The sequence below is a fragment of the Ambystoma mexicanum genome, chromosome 5p (genome assembly GCF_040938575.1).
Source record: "Ambystoma mexicanum isolate Mex_15411 chromosome 5p, UKY_AmexF1_1, whole genome shotgun sequence".
NCBI classification, from domain to species: Eukaryota; Metazoa; Chordata; class Amphibia; order Caudata; family Ambystomatidae; genus Ambystoma; species Ambystoma mexicanum.
The window spans coordinates 757,968,229-757,991,055 of NC_090930.1; the positions used below are offsets into that span (position 1 = coordinate 757,968,229).

General features: G+C 50.9%; 1 protein-coding gene across 36 annotated transcripts in view; it reads right to left on the reverse strand.

Moving 5' to 3' along the window:
• Nucleotides 1–22,827, reverse strand: part of CLASP2 (cytoplasmic linker associated protein 2) — a 2,478,243-nt gene that overhangs the window by 646,917 nt on the left and 1,808,499 nt on the right. For all 36 annotated transcript variants that reach the window (XM_069613152.1, XM_069613157.1, XM_069613154.1 and 33 more), the window contains one exon: nucleotides 22,477–22,640. In XM_069613152.1, the coding sequence (XP_069469253.1) occupies nucleotides 22,477–22,640 (164 nt within the window). The remainder of the gene's footprint in view (nucleotides 1–22,476; nucleotides 22,641–22,827) is intronic.

Below are 22,827 nucleotides of genomic sequence, written 5' to 3' on the forward strand. Positions count from 1 at the left end.
AATTTCCCTCACCTAGTGAGTCCCCCAGCAGCTTTTGCTCGACTTCTGGAGTTTATTTTTTTCCACTTGGTAAGAGTGAGAGCTTTTCCCCCACTCTTAACTGTGTTTTGCTATGGGTTTCTCTCTGTTTTTGTGATTGTGGACTCTGAAGCACACCACTTCAGCAGCCCCCCTTCTTTGTGTGTGTCACATAGCACCTTCAGTGCCGCGGCACAGAGTTGTCTTTAAGACTTACCTTGACTCCATTTCTAAGGCGGCTACTGTCCCCCAGAAAAGGGTAAAGTGACCATTAACTTTACTTAGTCCATCTACCACAGATCTAGTGCAACCCATCTTCCATGGAGAACTGGAAAGGGTTAACTCGTATGCCTTTTTATCTGTACCTCTTAGAGCATTGTTTCACTCTTAACATTTAGACTTGGCTGGTGGCAGTGGTATCTACCCTAATTTTTCTACCGCAATTATATTAGATAAACGTGGTACTATTCTTGGCTATTATATTAGCCTCGAACATAAACCCGCTTGACCAAATTGTCTTTCTTTTGGCTCCGGTCAGGTTTATTCATCATTTCTTTTTGTTAAAGTCCTTCTTTTGTTTTACTTTGCGCGGGAAACTAGGTTTGCCTTCTTTGTTCACTGTCTTTTGGCAGGCTACTGCTCAGAAGCCCTCCTCAAGGCACCTGGGTGTCTAGGTGGGCTGAATGTGAGGGAGGTGTGTAGTCACCCCCTGCACAGGGTATCCTAGGAAACACAAGTCGCACTTTGTCATGATTGGCCAGGGTAGTTGTCCGGGCTGGACAATCCCCCTGCTGGGTGATTGACAGCCAAATGTGTGAATGGTGGTTTTTTGCATAAAAGACAGGTCTCTTGGTCTAGAAGTCAGAGAGTTGCTACTGGAACTACAAGGAACCGAGGAGAAGCGGAAAGAACGACGGCTGCTGCAATTACCCCGTCTCGGTGAAGCCCTGCTGCAGTCCTGAGCTATCTTCCCTTCAACGACTTAGAGAAGATCCAGTCCGGAGTCTTCTTCCCTTGATCTTGGTGGGGATACCCAGCTCATCTTCTACAGCCAGAGGATCCTCTTCCTTGGTCGAAATCGCTGCACACTGCTGTAGTGGTCCGGATAGCCACCTGAACAGCCTCTCCTGTTTTTAAAGAGAGCACCTTTTATTCGTTGTCGATGCTGCTGGCTTCATCCCGGTGTGGTGCAGATCCCCTTCAGACGTCGTCCTTCACAACGAAGCTCCAGGAATCGTGGGCCTGCGGGAAACCAACAGGAACAACTGCCAGGGCACCAGCTGCACCACTGGAACAAGGTACTGTGTTCTGTTGAGGAAACTGGCTGAATCCCTTTTTCTTCATTTCCAAGGCTTGCCCTGTTCTTCCCTCCTTCTTATAACTTTTGCTTCCTAAGATTGACAATATCGAAGTACTTTTTGGCTACGTTGAATCGTGAACTGTTTGACCGTGTGATCTTCGGCAACTGGCCCCGGTGTCTCTCGACCCTGGCTCCGGCCCTTTGACTTTTGAACTCCTGTCTTTGAGCGTTTCTTGATTCTGCCTGCCTAACCAAAATATTGCCTGTGATTTTTGCCTCCAACTCCCTCTGGATATCTCAAGTGCTAAGTGTGTTTTTGCCCCAGTAGCATTTCATGTCACGGATACGCGTTTGTTTAGTAGACCAAACTGTCAAAAAGTGATTGCAATCGTATTCGCGGTAACGTGTTTTGTTCGTAACACTGGTTCATTCAAACACAGGGTACTTACCCTGAGACTTACTGTACAAAGTGAATTGGTTAGTTGTGGTATATTTAACGTGTGGTTTTTATTTAAGTTTAATAGAAGTGTTGTGTTTATAACGAATGGTTAAAAATAAATGTACTTCTATTTTTTACCTGAAACCTTGAGTCAGCGTTTGCTTGAGTCACAGTAATTGTGGTCCCTTTGTGTAATCTCTGCTACTGCTCGTATACTCTTGAGATGAGCCTGGCTGCTCCGCCACTGCTTCCACTCTGACATAGTAGTACATGCTTGTACCAAGGGTAAAACTTGTAGTGCCACCTGTAGTCTTAATTGTGTCTAGTGGTCCCTAAGGGCACTGCACAGGATTCTGCCTAACAGACGCACATCGTATTCAGCCAAATTTCTTTTTCCGAAGCCGCTGAAGCTGGAAAGGATATATCAAAAGATGAAGAAGACGTGGGAGGACACAATACATTTGAAGGGGCTTTGCCCTGCGGAGAAGTGAGGACACCTTGTGAATTGTCACAGACCCCGCAATCAGATGGTCTTCGGGCAGAAGTTTTTAAAACATATATTGAGTAATTTAGCACTAACCTGTTCAAGGTTTTTCAACATGAATTTGATAAAGGTATTTTGTCCCAATCGATGAGGGAGGCATTATACTGCAGCTGATCATCCACAGGGGAGTCAGCTGGGGGTTATTCATGATGGTCCGGAGATTGAATGATGTATACGTCAGTCATCATAATGCTGATCTATGTCATATAGGTCCCCTTGGTCTGCTAGTGAACCAGGACCTTGAGAGCCTGAAGTGTCAATGTAATAGATATCTTGGGACATATTCTGAGAAGTGCTTGGCTGGGCAGTGTCTAGTTGTGGTTTTTGGCAGCAGTTTGTTCTTCAGCTGCCTCCCCTTGTGAAGGCCCTTGGAGGTTGGACAGTTGATCAGGGTGACGATCAAAGAAGTCTTCAAAGAATGACATTCTTCGCATTATTTTGTCGCATTTTCCAGGGTTCCATTTGCTGGAGCTTGGAAAACCTGTGGGAACAGGGGTAGAGATACTCTGTGATGTAGAGGGTTGTCTATGCTGCATGGCCCCTGAAAGGGGTGGGGGGGAGAGAGAGAGACAGAGAGAGAGGGGGAGAGGGGGAGGAGAGAGAGAGAGGGAGGAGAGAGAGAGGGAGGGAGGAGAGAGAGGGAGGAGAGAGAGAGGGGGAGGAGAGAGGGAGGAGAGAGAGGGAGGAGAGAGAGGGGGGAGGAGAGAGGGGGGAGGAGAGAGGGGGGAGGAGAGAGGGAGGGAGGGGGAGGAGCGAGGGAGGGGGAGGAGCGAGAGAGGGGGAGGAGCGAGGGAGGGGGGAGGGGGGAGGAGAGAGAGAGAGAAAGGAGAGGGATGAGTGAGAGAGGGAGAAGGGTTTGGCTGTGTTGTGTGTGGCGTGCAGCGTAAGCGCCTGAGCCGCTGGGTGTCATTTCCATAGTGGAACCCCCAGCCTGCTTGATGGAGTCGGATGCTTGCATGCAGGAAACCGTCGGGTCCCGATCGCCTTCAGCGTCACTTAGGACGCTGATGCTGCCATTGCTGGAGGCTCCCTCCACGTCCATAGTGGCTTCGGCCTGCATGGGGTGATGTCCCAGCGCTTAGTCTTACGGTCCTTTAGTGTCTTGGGCTGAAATAGTTGGCAAAACTTGCAAAGTTTTTCGGGGTGATCCCTGGGTAGACAGAGGTTACACGCCTTGTGTGAGTCCTTCCAGGGAAACTTCCTGTTGCAGTAAGGGAAACATTTAAAAGGTGCGTTTTCCATAGTACGGAAAGATGGCAGCCGGGCGAAGGACTAGGAAGAATAAGGAAATATGGATTCTTTAAAGGAAAGAAGTTATGACCTTCCCGCACTCTCCCTACTGTGAAAGGTTGAGACCCGTTGAGGCCTAAGTAGGCCACAGTCAAAGTTCATCGAGACATTCCAAACAGTTGTCGTCAATTAAGAATCTGTCCTTGCAAGCTGTTGCTGAAGCTCTTACGATGGTACAGCCGTCGAAAGGATAGAAAAAAAAATGTAACTTTTAAAACTTGTACAATCAAAGGTGTTAGCCAGAAAGAAGGAACTCTGCAGCTTGCGTCCGACTATGATGGTGGAAAAAATACAATCTGAGGGACGTTGATACATGAAGGACCATGGGTATATTGGACGCCACACCAGGGATAGTATTATTGACACGCCCTGTCGACGTCCCTTTTTGAGTTTCGAAAACAGATCATGTAATACTCGGCGACTACCCCTTCCCCACCCCCTGAATACTGAACCCTTTGCATCAAACACTCAACTAAACTGCCTCCTGATCAATGCCAGATCTGTTGCAAAAAAAAGACAACATTTATTACCTCATTTCTTATGAAGGCACCGAAATACTCTCCATCACCAAAACATGGTTCCCTCAAATATTCCAGTTCATTGCACACAAGGCCTTCCCCTCCAGGCTACACTCTTATTGTGCATAACAGAACCAGCAGGGCAGGTAGCATTGCAATCCTGTACAAATCCTACCCCTAGATTTCACACTCGGAGGAACAAGCCTGAAACTCAAGACTGCAAAGTTCGCCTAGTTACATTTCTCAGGTTCCCCTTTCACAAAGCTTCCTGCTCATATATAGACCCAAGGGCTACAACAGAGGCTTTGCAGAAAATCCAAGCAACTCTGTAGCAGCCATCTTTCTTGCTTTCTCACCCTTTCCTCACTCTGCTAGGGGAGTTCAACATCTGGCTCAGTATCCACCTTACCCCATGTCATGATCCCCCTTCTGCACAACCAGGATACCCTACATCTGGCACAGCTAATATCAGGACCTACTGATTCTGCAGGCCATACACTAGCCAGGAGGCCTTCGACTCGGTCATAGTATAAGAGTAAATGAACTAGGTTCTGCAATTGGGCTTGGGACAAGGGTCTGGACCCTGTCTCCCGTCCTCTGGATAAACATTCTGGCTCGTTTTGGATACGTGCCGCAATTATTTGGCGGCCATTTGGGCATACAAGAGGTGGACTGCTGAAAACCAAACCCCATCCATCAGGCCCCATTCCCCGATAGATACTGCCTCCATGCAGAGGGGTTGGGGGTGGATGCCACCCTGCTTGTTAAGGTAAAACATTGTAGTAGAATTGTCGCCCCTGACCAGAACCGACCTGTCCCTGATGAGGGGCAAAAGCGCCCTGAGGGCCAGGCTCACTGCCCTGAGCTCAAGCAGATTGATCTGGAGGAGGGCTTCCGTCCTGGACCATGCCCCATGAATCGTGCAGCCCTCCAGAGTAGCCCCCCAGCCAGAAAGGGAGGAGTCCATTGTCACCAACAGGGTAGGCTCTGGTCAGGCGAAGCAGACTCCCACTGAAACATTGACATCCATTAGCTACCAGAGAAGATCGGGCAGTAGGAGCAGTGGTATTGGGATCCTCTCCAACTGAGACCCCCATCTCCTGATACAAATTGACCACCAGGTGGAGCTGGAGGCCCCTCATCTTGAGGTGTGTGTGCTGTACAGTGAGCATACAGTAGGCCATCAGGCCCAAAATGTGCTTGAACCACCATGCCGAGGTAGTCGTGTTGGCCAGAAAGTGCCTGACCGCTTTGTAGAGAGACAGAAGCCTCTTGGGCATAACAAACACACACTGAACGGTAGTGTTCCAACGCACCCCTAGGAAGACCAGCTCCTGAGAGGGGCACAACTGTGACTTCCTCTGGCTGAGGGAGAACCCCAGCGGATGAAGGATATCCGCCAATATCTGGCAGGAGTGCACCACCACTTTGGGTGACCTCCCCGCGCCCCACCAGCCAGCCAGCCAGCCAAATAATGGTACGGATGATGGCACGCACTGCGTTCATCCACTTTGTGAAGAAATGAGGGGCCGAGTTCAGGTCGAAGGGCAGACCTTGTACTGAAAGTGGTACGACCTAATCGTGAACCGCATAAATGTCCGATGCGGTTGGCAGAGGGAAAAATGCAGGTATGCATCCTTTCGGTCCAGGGAACACATCCAGTCCCCTGCATACAGAGACTCAGCTAAGTGCACGGGAGTAATCTTGAAGCGTTCTGGCGCTAAAGACAGATTTAGAAATGACAGGTCCAGGATAACCATCAGGCCAGCCTGGTTGTTCTTGGGTACCGCAAAAATCCTGGAATAGGACCCGGAGCCCCCGTCTACAACAGGAACCGGTTTATCGCCTGCATCACCAAGAGAAAAAGGACCTCCCGTAAAAGAGCCAGGGACCTGATCTGAAGAAGAGGAGAGGCTGGTAGAGGCACAGGAAGACTGAAGCCTGTGGAGACTACAGATAAGGTCCACAGGTTTCTGAAAAGACGCTTCCATGTGTCCTGGAACAGAGCCAAATGGCCCCCCACAAGCGAGCTGTGTTCCCCGACCTTGATGCCACTGCTTCCTGGCGTCAGAGGAGGGGGAGTGGAAAAACCTGTGCCTGTGACTGAGGGAAGGATTTCTGTCCAGGATTTGTCAGGATGGTCAAGGACTTGGCGGTTTGAGTGGAGGTATTTTCCTTTGTCAACTAGTCGACGGTTGATGAATGAAAAAGGTCCACAATCCGCTCCAGCACGACCGATGAAAACGTAGTGGCGTGCATCCACGCCGTCGTCCTCATCTCGACCCCAAGGCAAAGCCCTCGGCTGGCTGTGTCAATGTAGCAGACGGAATACTCCATGAGGTCCTGCGCAATGGTCCAGGCATCTGCCAGCCCGGCCTTAAAGGAGGCTTGCCTGTCCGAAGGGAGGTCGGGCAGAAATTCTTTGAGCTACTGCCACAGCTTCTGGTTTGCTGCAGCAAAGAGGGTGTCTGCTTTGGCTTGCCGCAGATGCAGTCCTGCGATGGAATACAGCGCTTTCCCGAAGACTCTAGGACTTTGTCCTCCTTGGAGAGGCAACTGGAGGAGGCTCCCATGGAGGAAGACGACCAAGACGATGGTTTAGAATACAAGGAGGCCACAGCCACCACTGAGGAATGTGGCTGCGGGTGGGAGGCAAAGAGGATTGGTTCCCTGTCCGCCAACGTAAACCTGCTGTCCAATTTCTTGTTAATCTGGGCGTTTGCCCTGGGCTTCTCCCAGACCTTTTGCACCACCTACATAACATCATTCTGGAGTGGGATGCCAGACTGGATCGTGGTGCTCTTCCCCAAGGCCTCTGCTAGCACACCTGACTCTTGGGGGTCTTCCTCAGGCAGAGGGACCCCCACAAACTCCTCAAGGCCTTGAACGGCCTTAACAGATGGAGAGGGTTCATCATCCTGGGTGTCATCGTCCTCATTGTCTGCCCACCCCTCCCTTTTTTCACAGACTGAGGGGAATCCAAGCCCTCGGACACAGGTGCCATCGGGTTTCCTCCTCCCCACCCACCCTGTCCAGAGGAGCAGACAGGTCCAGCTGGGAGGAGTTAGTCATAAATGAGGAGGTGGAGGGGTCAGAACAACTGGAAGGGCCTGAATTGGTGGGGGGACCGACACTGGAACCGGCAGCACTGGACATGAGGCATACCCAGAGGAAGGGGCTGGGGCAGCGCCACCTGCGGGATTACCTCCTTCACAATGTCCTTCAGGAGCCCCTTCATCTGAGGGGAACGCAGGAGGAAGAGGAAGCGATTGCAGAAGCGGTCCTCAGTCGCCTGGTCCGTAGGGGTCCGGCCCTCCGAGGCGCTGGGCCTCCACTCCTGGTCAAAGCGCTGAGGCACCTGGTGCGTGTAGCCGTACGGCTGTGATGGGTAGATGTATCCCTGAGGAGACCAGAAGCCTGCGCTGTACGATCCAGAGGGAAGGGGGCTGTGTTCATCTGGAAGAGCCCATTCGATGGGCAAAAGCACTGGCAGGCCACTGAACTGGACCCAAGATGGCTGCCGCCGGGAAGGCTTTGCCACGTGCCTCTCAGACATTTTGAAGCCTTGCTCCACGCCCTGGGCGGGAGGGCGCGGAGGCCCTGAGCTAAGAGAGGCATAAGACATGAGAGGATACAGCTTGGGTCTTGCACCCGAAGCCGAGGCGTCAACCTCAGATATCACTCTGATAGGCGCTGGGCCTCAGATGGACAGCCGGTAGCATTAACGCCCTGACTCACGAGCTCCACTAGGATGGACGCCCTCGGCCACCTGTGCTGGTAGCCTTGCTGGATCGTGCTGAGGACAGACACTTGGAGGTGGCACTCAATGATCCCTTACCCCCTGTGGTAGAAGAGGACGAACTTGGGGGGGCGCTGTTGAGCGCCGAACAAGATGGCCGCCTGAAGCTCGAGCTCCGTGGCAGGCAGATCGCAAGATCCTAATTCGACACTTTCACCACCTGGCAGCCGATCCCGGCTTACACGCTTTTGGAGCCGCTACCCCAGGGACCCTGCAGACCGAATCCCGACGAAAAACGGAGCCGTGGAACGCCATCTCTGGGCGGCGCCGTGACCATCCCCCCGCCTGCAGCGCTCCTGCGCGCCAAAACCCGGCCCCAGCAGAGTGGCGGACAGACTCGCCCGGGGGCCTGCGGCGTGTTCTTGCCCCAGCGGATGTGCGCCGGCGGGCGGCGGTCCGCCTCTGCCCTGGCTGGCGGTGAGATCTGGAGGCAGCCTAGGCTTGGGCGGCTGCGACCGCTGGTGCTGGGCGGCCCGGGGTGCACTTGGAGGGACGTCTGCCCTGCATCGGGGCTGCCCGGGCCCCTCCCCTCGATTGCGGGCTTCACCGTGGCACCAACTCGGCAGGAGCCTTCTCCCCCCACCGATGGTGAGACCGCGGCGCTCGGGGGACACACGCTGTGCTGCCGGATCCTTGCAGCCACCAGGTACGTGGGGCGGGGAGGCCCCGCAGACGCCCCTGGGCGGTAGCACTGCCTCAACCCCTCCCTGCAGTGCCTCGCGGATTGTTTGCCGGCGGCCCCCAGCCTCAGGGCCCATTAACGGTTGGTGTCACCCCGGGCCTGGCGCGCTCGAACTTTCCCTGGCCTGCATCTATCTGAGCGCCCCCCCCTGCCTCGCGGACTTGCCTTCACCCCCTCACCCTACTGGGGGAGCCTTAGGCCTTGTGGGCCACATATATCTTCATTCTTGGGGGACTCCTACGTTCTGAGTGATCTCAGTGCCAATACTCCACACAGGACCTTTTTGTTTACCGGCTGCCTGCCCTATCCTTCATCGCTGTGCTCGAGGCTGCGGCCTGTCTATCCTGCGGAGCATTGTGCTGGGAGGCGCTCCTCTCCATTCATCACACTTGGTCATTCATATTTGGATTCCTGCTCTCACAGTGTCCGCTGGGCATCATCACCCCCATCCCTGGGGTCTCCTACCCCCGAGGTCTCCTTGTGTTGTCCCCCACGTCTCCCTGGGCTGGCTGAGACCCTGCGGCCTGCACTGGTAGCCGCAATAATCGCATCTATACGGATTCACAGCCACGGCTCCCTCTGCATTACTCCCTGTTTCATACCACACCTCGCATACTCCCTCACGTGGTACAGGGTCCGAGCTCCCCCTGCCTCTCTCCCAGGGCTGCTGGGGTTCCCCCCTCATCCCCACTCGACCTCCAACATAGTCAGGATGACCAAGGGAGGTGTGAGGAAACAGAGCTCCATCAGCATGTTTGCAAAGGCTGCGTCGAGATCGTCAGAGGAGACCACTGAGCAGGCCCCTGCTGCATCATCACCCGCCACAGCACCGGAATCCCAAAATATGATGGACTTCATCCGTGAGGGCTTCACTGCACTTCACTCAAAATTGGATGACATGGAGGGTACTATATCCTCTATTAAGGCCCACATCGAGACGACCGATAGCCGATTGTCAGAGGTCGAGACACGGGTCGGTTCCACAGAGGATGCACTGGGCGCCCTGTGCTCCGAGGTTGTCGCTCTCTCCAACCGAGTCCTCGAGGTAGAGAAGAAGAACGAGGACTTGGAATCCCGATCGAGGCTTAACAACCTCCGCATTATCGGGGTTCCCGAGAATGAAGTTCATGAACCAATGGAGGTCTTTGTTGAGCATACATTGGTCTCGCTCCTGGATTCTCCCAAGCTCTCCCCGCACTTCGCCATTGAGCGGGCACACCGAGCCCTGACGGCTAAGCCCAAGCCCGGTGCTCCACCTCGGCCCATCATAGCCCGGGTGCTGAACTTCCGTGACCGTGATGCCCTCCTCAGGGCCGCCAGACTTGAAGGTGAGCTACTACTGGACGGCGCAAGGATTCATCTTTATCCGGACTTCTCAACGGACGTCCAACGTGAACGCAAGACTTTCCAAGCTGTGAAACGTAGGCTGCGAGACCACTCAGTCAAATACGCCAAGCTCTATCCTGCCAAACTCCGTATAGAACACGCCAACCAGGTGTTTTTCTTCACGATCTCAGAGGAGGCCTCCAGGTTTATCGACGAACATTTCTCTGGCTGACCCCTCTCCTCTGATCACGGTTTTGCAGTTACCCTTCTGTCCCGACGAGGAGAGGCCAGGCACAGCCGCCTTCCTGCATCGGGGTCACTTTGATCCTCTATTCCGGAATCTGCTTGTTTTGTTCATCTTACAAATATGTGCCACATCAACATGTGCCAAAACCCTGTTCAAGTTACATGCAAATTTCTACTGTGGGCACCTTTTGTAATATTTGGATCTGCCGCAGCCCGGATTGCGGCGGCCAGTCCGGCCTTCAGGCCCCCAGGCGCTGATGCCTCTGGTTTGGTTTTGGTTGAGGGGGGTTGGGATTGTCATCCCTCTGTTTGGGGGGGGGAGGGGTGTGGGTGGGTCATGTTGGGGGTTATGTTATTAAAAAGTTGGCGTTGGCAGCGAAGGCGGACCGCAAGGTGGTACTCAGGACTTGGTGCCGCAGGGCTGTGAAATTGGCCCGCTGGGTATTGAAATTTTTTCTTATTCAACCACCACTGCATCTGTGACCGAGAGTGACCTGACCTTCATGAGCTGGAACGTATGTGGGTTGGGCAATTATAAAAAGATGGGGCAGCTCCAGTTGCAGGCCGAGCCTCATGGGTCCAAGATTCTGTTTCTACAAGAGACACATGCTTGCGCGGAACAGTGTATGCGTTTTGCCAAAACTTGGGGTCCCCATAGATTCTTTACGATTTCTCTACCCAAAGCCGCGGGGTCATGACCCTCATTCACAAGAGCCTCAAGTTTACTCTGATTTCCTCACAAATAGACCCTCAAGGCAGATATGCGTTGCTTCATGCTACGCTACAACACAGGGAGGTGGTCCTGCTGAACATTTACGGCCCTAACTTAGATGACCCGGATTTTTATGTACAGGTCACGTCCCTCCTTGATGGCTTCCCCCTTGTCCCCATCCTTTGGGGGGGTGATTTCAACAGGATTTTCGATGTAGCCCTCGATAGATCTGGATCCAGGCCCCGTCAACTTTCCAGGGCAGCCTACGCTGCACTATCATCCCTGCCCCGTCTCGCCATGGTAGACGCATGGAGGTTCTTCTACCCGGACTCCCGTGTGTACTCTTTCTACTCCTCAGGCCAGGATTCCTATTCCCGTAGTGACAGATGGGTGATCTCCAACGAATTGGTTAAGAGCGTTATACAGTTAATGATCCTTCCCAGAACCCTGTCTGACCATTCTCCAGTTACTGTGACCATCGGTTGGGGTCCTGATCCCGGCCGGACACGCAACTGGAGGTTGAAACCCCTATCCTTACTGGACCCGGAGTTCTGTTCCGAGCTCGAGCGGTCGATTGAAGAGTTCTTCGAGACTAATACGGGCTCGGTAACGTCTCAGGCCACTTTATGGGAGTCATTTAAGGTTTATATTAGAGGGATCGCATTGTCCAAGGAGAATGGGGTCCTTAAGTCAATCCGGAGAGATCTTGCCGCTAGTGAATCCAGACTCTCTACCCTGGAAGCTACATGCTCACTTCACTCTACCCCGGGCAACCTGGCTGACATTGGGATGGAGTTGGACACGTTCCGATCCCTCGCGGATCGTGAACAAAGGTTTTTGGATAGTCCTGGCATGGCGAGGAGATACGGGGAGGGCGAATGCCCCGGTCGATTTCTGGCATGACTGATCCGTCACGAGACGGGGTCCCCACACATACTTGGAATTGAGAGGCCTGACGGCTCCATGGCTGTCTCTTCGCAAGACATCAACAGGGAATTTTTCACATTCTACGAAACCCTATATTGTAACTCAGATGAGGTATCAGTGGCGGAGATCGACTCCTTTCTCGATGCCCTTCCTCTGTCAGCCCTGTCCCCGGAGGCCACGGCCTCCCTTGACTCCCCACTCACACTGGAGGAGCTGTCAGACGCTATTGACTCTTTATCCTCGGGGCAAGCCCCTGGCTCGGATGGTATCCCGGTCGAATTTTACAAGCATTTTAAGTCACAGCTGCTCCCTCACTTGCTGGCTCTTTGGGAGGAGTCTGTGGAGGCCGGTGTATTCCCCCCTTCACTCCGTGAGGCCACAATCACAGTACTACTTAAATCTGGTAAATCCCCCTCGCAATGTGGTTCATATCGCCCGCTCTCACTTATAAATTGTGATGTCAAAGTATACGCCAAGGCTCTGGCGCTCCGGTTAGCTCCCTTCCTGCCATCTATCATCCATCCAGATCAGGCGGGTTTCATCCCAGGTCGCTCTACCTCCCTGAACCCGAGGCGTCTATTTAACATAATTAACAGAATCAGTCCCCAGACGCGCGCAGTGGCCGTCACTCTCGACATGCAAAAGGCGTTTGACTCAGTTTCATGGAGGTATCTATGGCGGGTTCTCGAGAGTTGCAAATTCGGCCCCTCCTTTCTCTCCTGGGTCAGATTGCTTTACTCTACTCCTGTGGCCAGGGTCCGCACCGACGACCGTTGCTCCCCCCTCTTTGAGATCGCCAGGGGGACGAGACAGGGGTGCCCCTTCTCTCCCTTGATCTTCGCTATAGCAATAGAGCCCTTCACTGATATGCTCCACCAATTCCAGAGGCCTCCGCACTGCGGGCCAGTCAGACATAGTGTCCCTATATGCGGACGACGCGTTGTTGTTTGTGCGTTCTCCCTCCATCAACTTACCCCAATACTGGAGGACATCATTCAGTTTGGTCGAATCTCTGGCCTTAAAGTGAATTGCTCGAAATCCACTCTTTTCCCACTCACGGAATGCACTCTCCCTCCTCCTGACACCCTTGGTTTCACATGGGCTCAATCCACATTTACCTACTTGGGGATAGTGGTAACGCGCCATCAGGCGCTGACCTTCCAGGAAAACTATCGGAAGTACCTCACACACCTGACGGCTAAGGTCCGGGTCTGGGACAAACTCCCGATTTCCCTGGCAGGCAGGATAGGGCTGTTGAAGATGGTGGTGTTTCCCCAGTTGCTTTACATGTTCACTAACATACCCTTGTGGCCAGGGGAGGGCTTCTTCCGTGATTTGACCCGTACTGTGAATTCCTTTCTCTGGCACTCGGGTGCAGTCCGCCTAAAAATCAATACCCTGTCTACTCCCATGTCTAACGGGGGCTTCGGTGCCCCTGACTTTCTTAAATACTGGCTGGTATCCCAAATCCAATATACTTCTTACTGGTTTAATACAATGGACCCTCCCCCGCATGCATGACTTGAGAAGCTTGCGGTCTGTGACCGTGACATCCGCTCCTTGGTGATACAACCCGCTCCCTTGACACTGGACTCACAGAGCCCGGTCGCCTGCACGTCCATCGCATTAGCAAAGATGTGGAGGCTAGTCAGAACTGCTTATGCCTTCCACGGCAACCTCCCTCTTTGGAATTTCCTCCTGGGGGTCCCGCTGGTCCCACCAGGCACGGTTCGTCGCTGGGCGGACGCCGGCTACGAGTTGCTACGTGATGTGTTTGACCAGGGTATATTTGTTGAATGGCCCGATCTCCCATTGCCCTTGAGGAGCGGCCAGAGTGTATGGATCCAATACGCATCCCTCCGCAGGACCCTCAAGCGTAATTACCAAACGTTCCCCGCGTTGCCACCGGACGACCCTGCTATTGAGGAGCTCACCTCCCCTGGGCCCACGAGGGGTAAAACTTCCAGGTTATACACTATGTTACAATCCAGATCTGGCCCAGACTTTGCCAAACTGAAGCGTGCGTGGGGGGTGGATCTTGGTGTTGAAATGTCGGATGAGCGCTGGGCACATCTATGCGAGCGCACACATCGAGTGTCCTTCAACTCCCGGTTTAAACTCATTCAGTTCAAAGTACTACATAGGTTTCACTACACCCCGATCAGACTACATCGCATGTCCAGGGATTACCCTTCCAGCTGCCCTAGATGAGGCCAGGACGATGCCGACTACATTCACATGATTTGGTCCTGCCCCCGCCTCTCACAGTTTTGGGAGGCAGTTTGCTCGACAGTGTCTGCTGTGCTCGACCATCCCATTGTTCCTTCCCCGGTGGTATGCCTCTTTCATGACCTCCCAGGCCTCTCCCGTGATTCCAAAAAAACTAGCTGGCCTCTGCCTGCTACTCGCGGTGCACTCCATCCTGCTCTGCTGGCTTCGCCCCTCACCTCCCACACACGCCCAATGGCTGAGAGCGGTCACGTGGGCCTCGGACTCTGAGGAAGCTTGGTCCCATATGCAACCCACCCACTCCAGGCCTAGGAATATCTGGCTCAGGTTCCGCTCTTACATGTCCGATCTTATCGCGACACCGGATGCCTCCCCCCCCGCCCACTTCCCCCCACCAGCTCGGGTCCTCACCCCTATCACAGTCTTCTGTTGCCCTCTCCATGCTGTGATTGTGCCCATTGATTGTGTTATTATGTTTAGTAACCTCTGCGCACCTACATTATGTACACTGTATTCATATTGTAATGCATGACGCTGTTCGCCTGTGTTTTGCAGCTACGCTGAATAATAAAAAGAAGTTTAAAAAAAAATGAAGAGGACGAACTTGATCGCCCTTCTATGGACAGCCTGGTAGGGGCCCCCGAACCTCTCAGCATGAGAGCCAGTTGCCAGGTCGCCTCGGGTCGCTCCCCCGAGTGCCCAGAAGGACCCCAGGGGCCCTCGAATTGGGAGCCGGTAGCCTCAGAGGCCTTAAGCCTGCCAGTCTGAATTGGAGGAACCCAGATCCGCAGGAACCCTGGGCAAAGAGTAGCTGCGCTGTGGAGTCATGATGAACAGAGGGCCTACATTGTCTTGACGAGAGGTCCTGGAGACAAAGTCCTTAATGTGGGGAAGAGGAGCAGTGTAGAAGATCTACCTCCACTGCGACAACCGATTTTTCAATGCACTGTGACAGAGTGCTGCAAGCCAAACATGCGTCCCAGCGGTGGTCAGGCCCCAAACAATCAAGACAGAGTGCATGGGGGTTTGAGGCCAGGAACAAGCCGTTGCAGGAGGCACATCTCATGAATCCTTCTGCAGTCAACACGTGCCGGTGCAGTCAGTTAAGTAAGTTTGAAAAAACAAAGCTGGGAGCAAGCGGAAAGCTAAAAGAAAGTCTCTCTGCTGCCAGCCAGACCGCACACAAGGGACTGGGGTGAGGTGCCGGAGCGTTCCCACGCCCGAGGCCGCGCCCCAGTGCGATAAACTAAATTTAAAGGAGAAGCCAAATTGTTCGCTGCCAAAGGTTCTGGTACCGTCCCCATGTTGGGGGACGCTTACAAGGATGGAGGAAAGGGGACAGGACGTATGAGTAACCTTGAATACTCTATGGACTCAGACCTGACACTATCACATCATCTCAACTCAGTGTCAAAATCCTGCTACCTACACTTAGGCATTCTCTGATGCATCTTCCCCTACCTGACCTTCGATTGTGGCTATCGTCCTCTCACGCTTAGACTATGCGGACACCCTAAGTCTGGGGGCCTCCACATCACAAATTAGAAAGCTCCAACGGGTACAAAACACTGCAGCAAGGCTCCTTCTTGCCCTAGACCCTAGAGAACACATTAAACCTGTTCTCTGGATGTTTTACTGTCTGCCAATCAGGCAACGGTCTACCTTCAAGGCAATGTGCATCACCGACAAAACACTGCACAACCAACCTAGGACCAGAATATCTGCAACACAAACTCACACCCTACAGGCCAACCAGAAACCAGAGATCCGGCAGAGCTCCTCGTTATGCCAGTCATGAAAACGAAGAGAAGAGATTAGGAGGGAGGGGGGGGGGTCTTCTTTTTCAGTCCAAGCTCCCATTATCCAGAACTCCATTCCATTTAGCATCTGCCACATAGAACATCACCTTACACTATGGAAGGCTCTCAACACCTGGCTCTTGCCCTCTGTATCCCGACTGACCTAGTCCACCTCCTGGGTGAACTATCATCCCCAGACAGGAAGGCAGGGGACCAGATGATTCACCCATGGAGCCAAGGTGTTATCTAGCATGCTCGGAAAGGACTTGGGTCTCACCTTATGATACAAGCTGCATAACCTCATGGTAAATAGATAGCCTTGATTCACTGGTACGTATAGCACTCCACCACAATGGAATATAGCTCTAACCCTCCTGCGGCACAGCCACTCACCCGCATACATATGCAACAATCACTCCTCTACTTCAAAACACAAATGACCACTGCCAATGAAATTTAACTTACTCTGTTGATATCTTAATCCTCATGCCTCTTTGGGGCCACCACATACTAGCACAGTCAATAACTCTGTCTTGCGCGTGTTTGCACCAATTCTGGGAGTTAGTAGAAGACAATGTCTGTGTCATGGGAGCCAAATGGATAGAATTAACACAGATAATGTGCTTATTGGGACAGTTTCAAAACAACTGCATAGGATGGTTGACTTGTCTCTGGTACTGGCAAAAAGAGCATAGATATGTCCTGGTTTAACCCGGCAGGTACCAGGTTCACAGATTGGGAGAGAGACTTACTTAAGTGGGCCAGGGCGGAACTGACAGCATTGATTGCAATAGAAGCAGTGTACCCCAATGTAACTACATCAATCAGAATAGAATGGGCAGTATTCGTAGAGAGATTATGGTACCCTTCGTATAAAAGGCTCCCTTGAAAACAAATGGTGGTGTTTATTTATAGTCTGTGATTAGATGTGAAAAACTGGACGTCTCAATGATGGCTTGGTGGATAACCGTATGCTGCCCGGTTTGTGTAGACTATATGCATGTTTGAAGTGCATCTGAGAGGGGGGTGGAAGGAACTTGGGTTAGCATATGGGAACGTATTGTTTGTTATCTCTTCTTTTGTCCATCAGGATAAGTGGTTGGAAAATGTTAAGGAATAGATAATGGTTTATTGTAAATGCTAATAAATACATTTCATATGAACCCACGACCCAACAACCCTGCACAGCGATTACAGATAGGCATGTCTTTCCCAGATATTTACGGTCACCTAGGATTGTTTTTAACTTTCTATGGGTTCGGGGGCCTAATATAACTTAACACTCTTAAACCATCGCCATCCCCAATGGGTTTGCATTAAGGGCAAAGTTCTGCTTGCCTTGACGCTATCCTGGGCTGGCCCAGGGCATTGGTGTCGGGTCAGTACTTCGCTGGGAGTCAGAAGGATGGCCCGCAGGCAGTAGCTGTTCAGTATGCATGTTGAATTGCAAGCCTTGCACAAACTTTAGTACCTCTCCTGCACAAGCTAAGTGGGCCCCTCCTTGACTACTCAACTCCTCCCTCCGGAAACTTTTGGGACACCTAAAAGACTACCAGAGACTTGGTGTAGGGAACAGACAGACTTCTGAAGTTTTAGTATATGGTGCCGAGTGTCTTATAATTATAAGATTTATGTATTGATGTTTGCTCGCACGCGGACCTCATTACTTTGGTGAATACATTTATTGTTTAAATAACTGCTTGTGATTCTAAAGTTGTGTTTAACCCACAGTGGGTTATCTAACTGAGTTGTATATATGTGCTAAAGTATTCTTAATTACCTTTAAATATTTAAAGTGTGTATTAGCGTAGTATTGTAATAAATAGTGTTCTTTTTATAATTGTGTGGGTCTTTTCCTTATTAGTTCTGCTAATTTGTAACAGTACAACAAAACAGTGCCCCCTTCCTCTTTCGTTCAGTCGTGCTGCATGGTTAACGCTACTTAAGAGAGTGGTGTTAGGGAGAATACTAAAGAATGGCTAATTTCCTTCACCTACTGAGTCCCTCAGCAGCTTTGCTGGATTTCTAGGATTTATTTTTATCACCAGGTAAGAGTGTGAGCCTTCATCCCACTCTTACAAGTGTTTTGCTGTGTGTGTTTTCACAATGTGTGCGATCTTGGGCTATGGAGCCTCACCTACTCCATGGGCATAATTTCTACTGTGTGTTACACAGCACCTTCAGTGCAGTGACACAGGGTTGTCTTTAAGACTTCCCACCACTGACTATTTTCTAGGGCTGACTACTGTCCCCCAGAAAAGATTAAGTTGCTGTTACGCTCACCTGGTTCCCACGGGGGCGTCGACTGGAACTGGGCCGCTGTTATTTTCACCAGCGTGACGTGTAGCGCCGAGATGACTGACTGGACTGGCCCGCTCAGCCTAGTTTGTCTGGCTCGCAAGAATATTCTTCTGCAAAGGAGAAGAGGAATTAACCACCCGTGGAATTGAGTGTCAACCCACCTTCCCCACTCCCGTTGTCTTCCCACAGATCACTCTTGATGTTCCCTCCTTAGTCTCACCTGATGGTTTGGAAGGATGAGCTCTCCATCCTGCGTCGACCGCAGGGGCGCGTTGATGACCAGTTACTTCACTGGCGTAGGGGAATTGGTGAGTTCCAGTATTGACTCTAAAGTCCAATTGTTCATAAGAGTTCAAATGTCTGCTCTTCACTCTGTCCGATTCCTTGCAGGTTGCCGATTAATCCACTCGAAGATTTCCAAATGGCACTCGGTAAGATTCAGGTAAGTCTATTGTGGTTTTCCCCTTAGGGGCCGGGGTACGGCAATGAAGCAGAGTTGACTGCGCCGACCCGAGATGAGGTGAGTACCTCCCGTGGTAAATCAGGTAAATCCTTGGGGGTAGCTTGTATGGCCTTAGAGAGTCCCCTTGCTCACCTTAATGTCTTTGTCTCCTTAGGTGTCCGAGGGCGGCCGCGAGATGGAGAGAGCGTGATGGAATGCTGAAGTACCGCCAAGCAGGTGAGTTCAGCGCGGCGCCGTAGGAATGCGAAGCGATGCTTCAAAGACTTCTGTCTTTCAGTTCCGTGGCGAAATGGATCAGGATTCAGGTAAGGATTAAAGTTAAAACTCCTGTTCTAACCTTTATCCTTCTTTTCTTCTTGTTTCAGGAGTCCCAGGACTGAAGCGGGCGTGGCTGAAGACTGGAGCTGCTGAAAACACGGTGAGCGTTACGCTGCAGCAAGCAGAAAAACGCGAAGCACGTGTGGCTGTGCGGGCGTGGTTTAAATAGCCTTGGAAGAAGATCCAGGTAAGTATTCTTCCACAGCCCCACCCAAGTAACAAAATAGTCCCTTCAGTAAAATAGTTCCTCCTAAGCCTCATTTGGCTTGAGTCTTCATGCAACATGGTCTGCCTCAGGTGAGTATGCAGCATGGTCTGCTTCAGGTAAGTTATCAATAATGAGCCTGGCGCCATAGGCGCCAGGACTGTACCCAAACAGCCCCTAACTGGGGCTTTTGGGCATGCTCCAAGTGGCATGATGCCTGCTGTCGGGGCTGCTGAGCCTGGTCTGGTCTTCCGGGGGCAGGCATCATGACAGTTGCCATTAACTTTATTTAGTCCCTTTAACCACAGTCCCAGTACACCCCATCTTACATGGAGTATTGGAAAGGGTTAATAATTATCCCTTTTTGTCTATCTTGGAGCACTGTTTCGCTCCCTTTATATCAAGACTTGGCTGGTGGCAGTGGTAACTACCCTATTTTTCTACTGCGGATATCTTAAATAACCCTGGTATTGTTTTTAGGCTATCTTGGTAGCCTCAAACTTAAACCTGCTTGACCATATTAATTTTAATATTGCTCTGGCTGGGCTTATTCGCCATTTCTTTTTGTAAAAGTCTTTCTCGTGTTTTACTCTGCGTGCCAAACCAGGTTTGGTTCCTTTGTTCGCCGTGTTTTCGCGGGCTTCTGCACAGAAGCCCTCCTTGAGGCGCCTGAAAGTCTGGGTAGACAGGATGTGAGGGAGGGGTCTTAGGACCCCTGCCATGGGTTTCCTTGGTAACCTGAAAGTCTGGGTAGACAGGATGTGAGGGAGGGGTCTTAGGACCCCTGCCATGGGTTTCCTTGGTAACCCAAGTCACACGCTGCTGTGTGATTGACAGCCAGGCTGAGTGAATGGGGGAAAACTGCATAAAAAGCAGATCTCTGGGACTGGAAAGGCAGAGTCCCCACTGGAACCAAAGAACCGTCGAGGAGCTGATGGAAGAGGACCCCTACAACGACTGAACCGCCCGGTGAAGCCCTGCTGCAGATGCGAATCTTCAACTCCAACGACACAAGAGGATCCTCCCGGAATCTTCTTCCCTTGAGCTGGTGGGACCAACCAGTTCACCCAAACTTCAAGCCAGGACCCCTCCTCTGGTCGAATTTGCTGTACAGAGCTACATTGGGCCGGATAGCCAGGAAGGTCGGACCCTGCTTGGGTTTTAAGGAGCGCACCTTTTATGCGTTGCTTTGCTCTGCTGCTGGTTTCTTCCCTGCGTCGTCCAGGACCCTCCAGTCTTCCTACTTCTTGTCAGTCCGACAGTCGCTGCAGGAACCGTGAGCCTGCAGGAACTACCAGGAACGTCCGCCTCAGCTACAACTCCCTCTCCGTTTTAAGGTACTGTGCAAATCCGGTTGCTCGTTTTCCTTCAGACGCGGTGAAAGTGTTTGAAATCTTACTCCAAACCGAGGGCTTGTCGTTCTCTTCTCTTTGAACTAACTTTTCTACCAACCAACCTCGTCCAGCACCTGTGGCACGAACTTTACCGCAAACTACCCTGAACTGTGTGTTCTTGAGCAAAAGACTTTTGACCCCTTGACTTTGGCCCTAAGCCTTTTCTACCCGATACTATCACTGTAGTGCCTCTTGCTCAATTGCCCTGAGTACTTATCTGTTGGTGTGGCTTAATTTCTACCTAACTTTGTTTTTCCCTCCCATTTAAATTGCTGGAGTGCCAATTTGCTCCCACTTCATTTTGTGAGCTTGACTTTTCTGGAAATTATGGGACGTGGTGTGGTGTATTAAGATTGTGATTAAGACTGCTTATAATAGTGTAATGTTATACAACTAAAGAGTGAAATAAATGCATATTCTTTTACTTGGAAACCTTGAGTCAGTGTTTGCCTGAACCATAGTAATTGTTGTCCTTTGTGTAACTATTTTGATACTGCTTGCTTACTCTTGAGATAAGTCTGGCTGCTCAGTCACTGCTACCACTTTTTCTTTGTGGTACAGGCTTGTACGAAAGGTGAATTTGTGCTGCTCCTTGTAATCTTAATTTTGTGTAGTGCTCCCAAAGGGTACTGCATGGGATTCTGCCTAACAAAGATTAAGACAGCAGATGAGTGAATGAACTTTGAAACAAAAATACGATACCATGGAACGAATGATCCAGCATCACATGGGTGCTCATATGAAAGTCTCTGTTAGGTATCCAACCGAAATGATGCTAACGTTAAAAGAAAGAGAATTGTGAAATCGAAGTGGTCCTGCAACGGGTCAAGCAAAACCTGTGCACATTCAAAAGTCTTCAATACTTGATGTAAAAATTGACATTGGTCCGAGCCCGGCTGAGGGAGACTAATTGTGTAGAAGGGATCTGAGCCCGGCAGAGGGGGATCCGGGTAAACCGTGAATCGTCCGAAAAGGAAGAACCCATGAACATTGTGCGATAAAGTGAAAGATGAAAGACAGGCTCGAGCCCGGCAAAACTTTATACTAAAAGGACCTGAGCCCGGGTTGGAGAGCGAATCACCCGATGTGAAAACATTTGAAAATCTAGAAGGGAAAAGAACTTGTTGTCTATTTGGCTGCATCAGGCCCTTTGAGTGAAGAGACTTTTGAGAAGCAAGGAGACTTATGCTCCGGAGGCCCTGATGCTGATGAGTGAACTGTAACCTTGTGTTAAAGCCAGAGACTGTGCTAGGCTTGAGTGAACTGCCTTATACCATGCTAAAAACATGGCTAAGGGAGGCCAACGCCCTAAAAACCTGACATATCGTTTTGAACACTTTTTTCTTTTTCAAACATTATTTCCCACGTTATTTGTATTTAGAGGTGTGGATTGGCAACATGTTTTTAGTATAGGCCCTTTTATTTTGATAAGACGCCATTAGGAATGCGTTATTTGATGGTCATAGCTTGCTCCCATCTGTAGATGTAGGTTTAAATTGGCTTTCATCATACCCTTTTTTCAATAAACACCATTGAACTGTGGTTACTTGCGTGTCTTACTGTTGACGCAATGCCTTCCTTAGACATGGCAAAGCGAGAAACAGTGGGCAAGAACCAAGATCAGTAGTCTGGTTTCTTATGCAGGTTTATACTTTCCAAGATAGAATACAAGAATTCAACAGGGTAAACACTTATTAAAGACAGAAAAAGCTATTTGAAATGTTAACCCTCATTTCACATTCTAAATCCCAAGCCTCAGTTATATCAGGACAGGATCCTTTCCAGTGCCTCAGCCACCACTGAACTTTCCTAGGACAACCTGAACTCCGGTTTTGTACCAGAGAACATTGTCAAAATTATGACTAAGTTAAAAAGCACACAGGAAAACATATTGCAGCACTGCAGCATCTCTACATGTACAGGGATGCAGGTTTCATAGGTTGTAAGAACCCACCACAAAAATTACCTTGCAACATCCAGCGCTTTTTGAACTTTCGCCTGCACCGATCCAAGCAAATCTGCACCCATTTTCTTCAGTAGCTGTGTCAACAGTACAAAAAGCCAATCTTGCAGATCTTCTTTATGAACCACAATGAAATCAACCAGGGTTTCCAAAAACATGCTGAATACCTGAAGGGTTTGGTGGGGAGGTAGGGAGGAGCGACAAAAGGAAGGATGTTAAAGAAGAAGAATTGTTCACTGCTTCTGAAATCAAGAAGTCAGAAAAGGAAATAGCAGCAAGAGAATAAAAGGCAGAGAGGCAGCCAAGCAGAAAAAAGCAGGTCTTGCTTCTTACCGAGTACACAAGAGAACATAT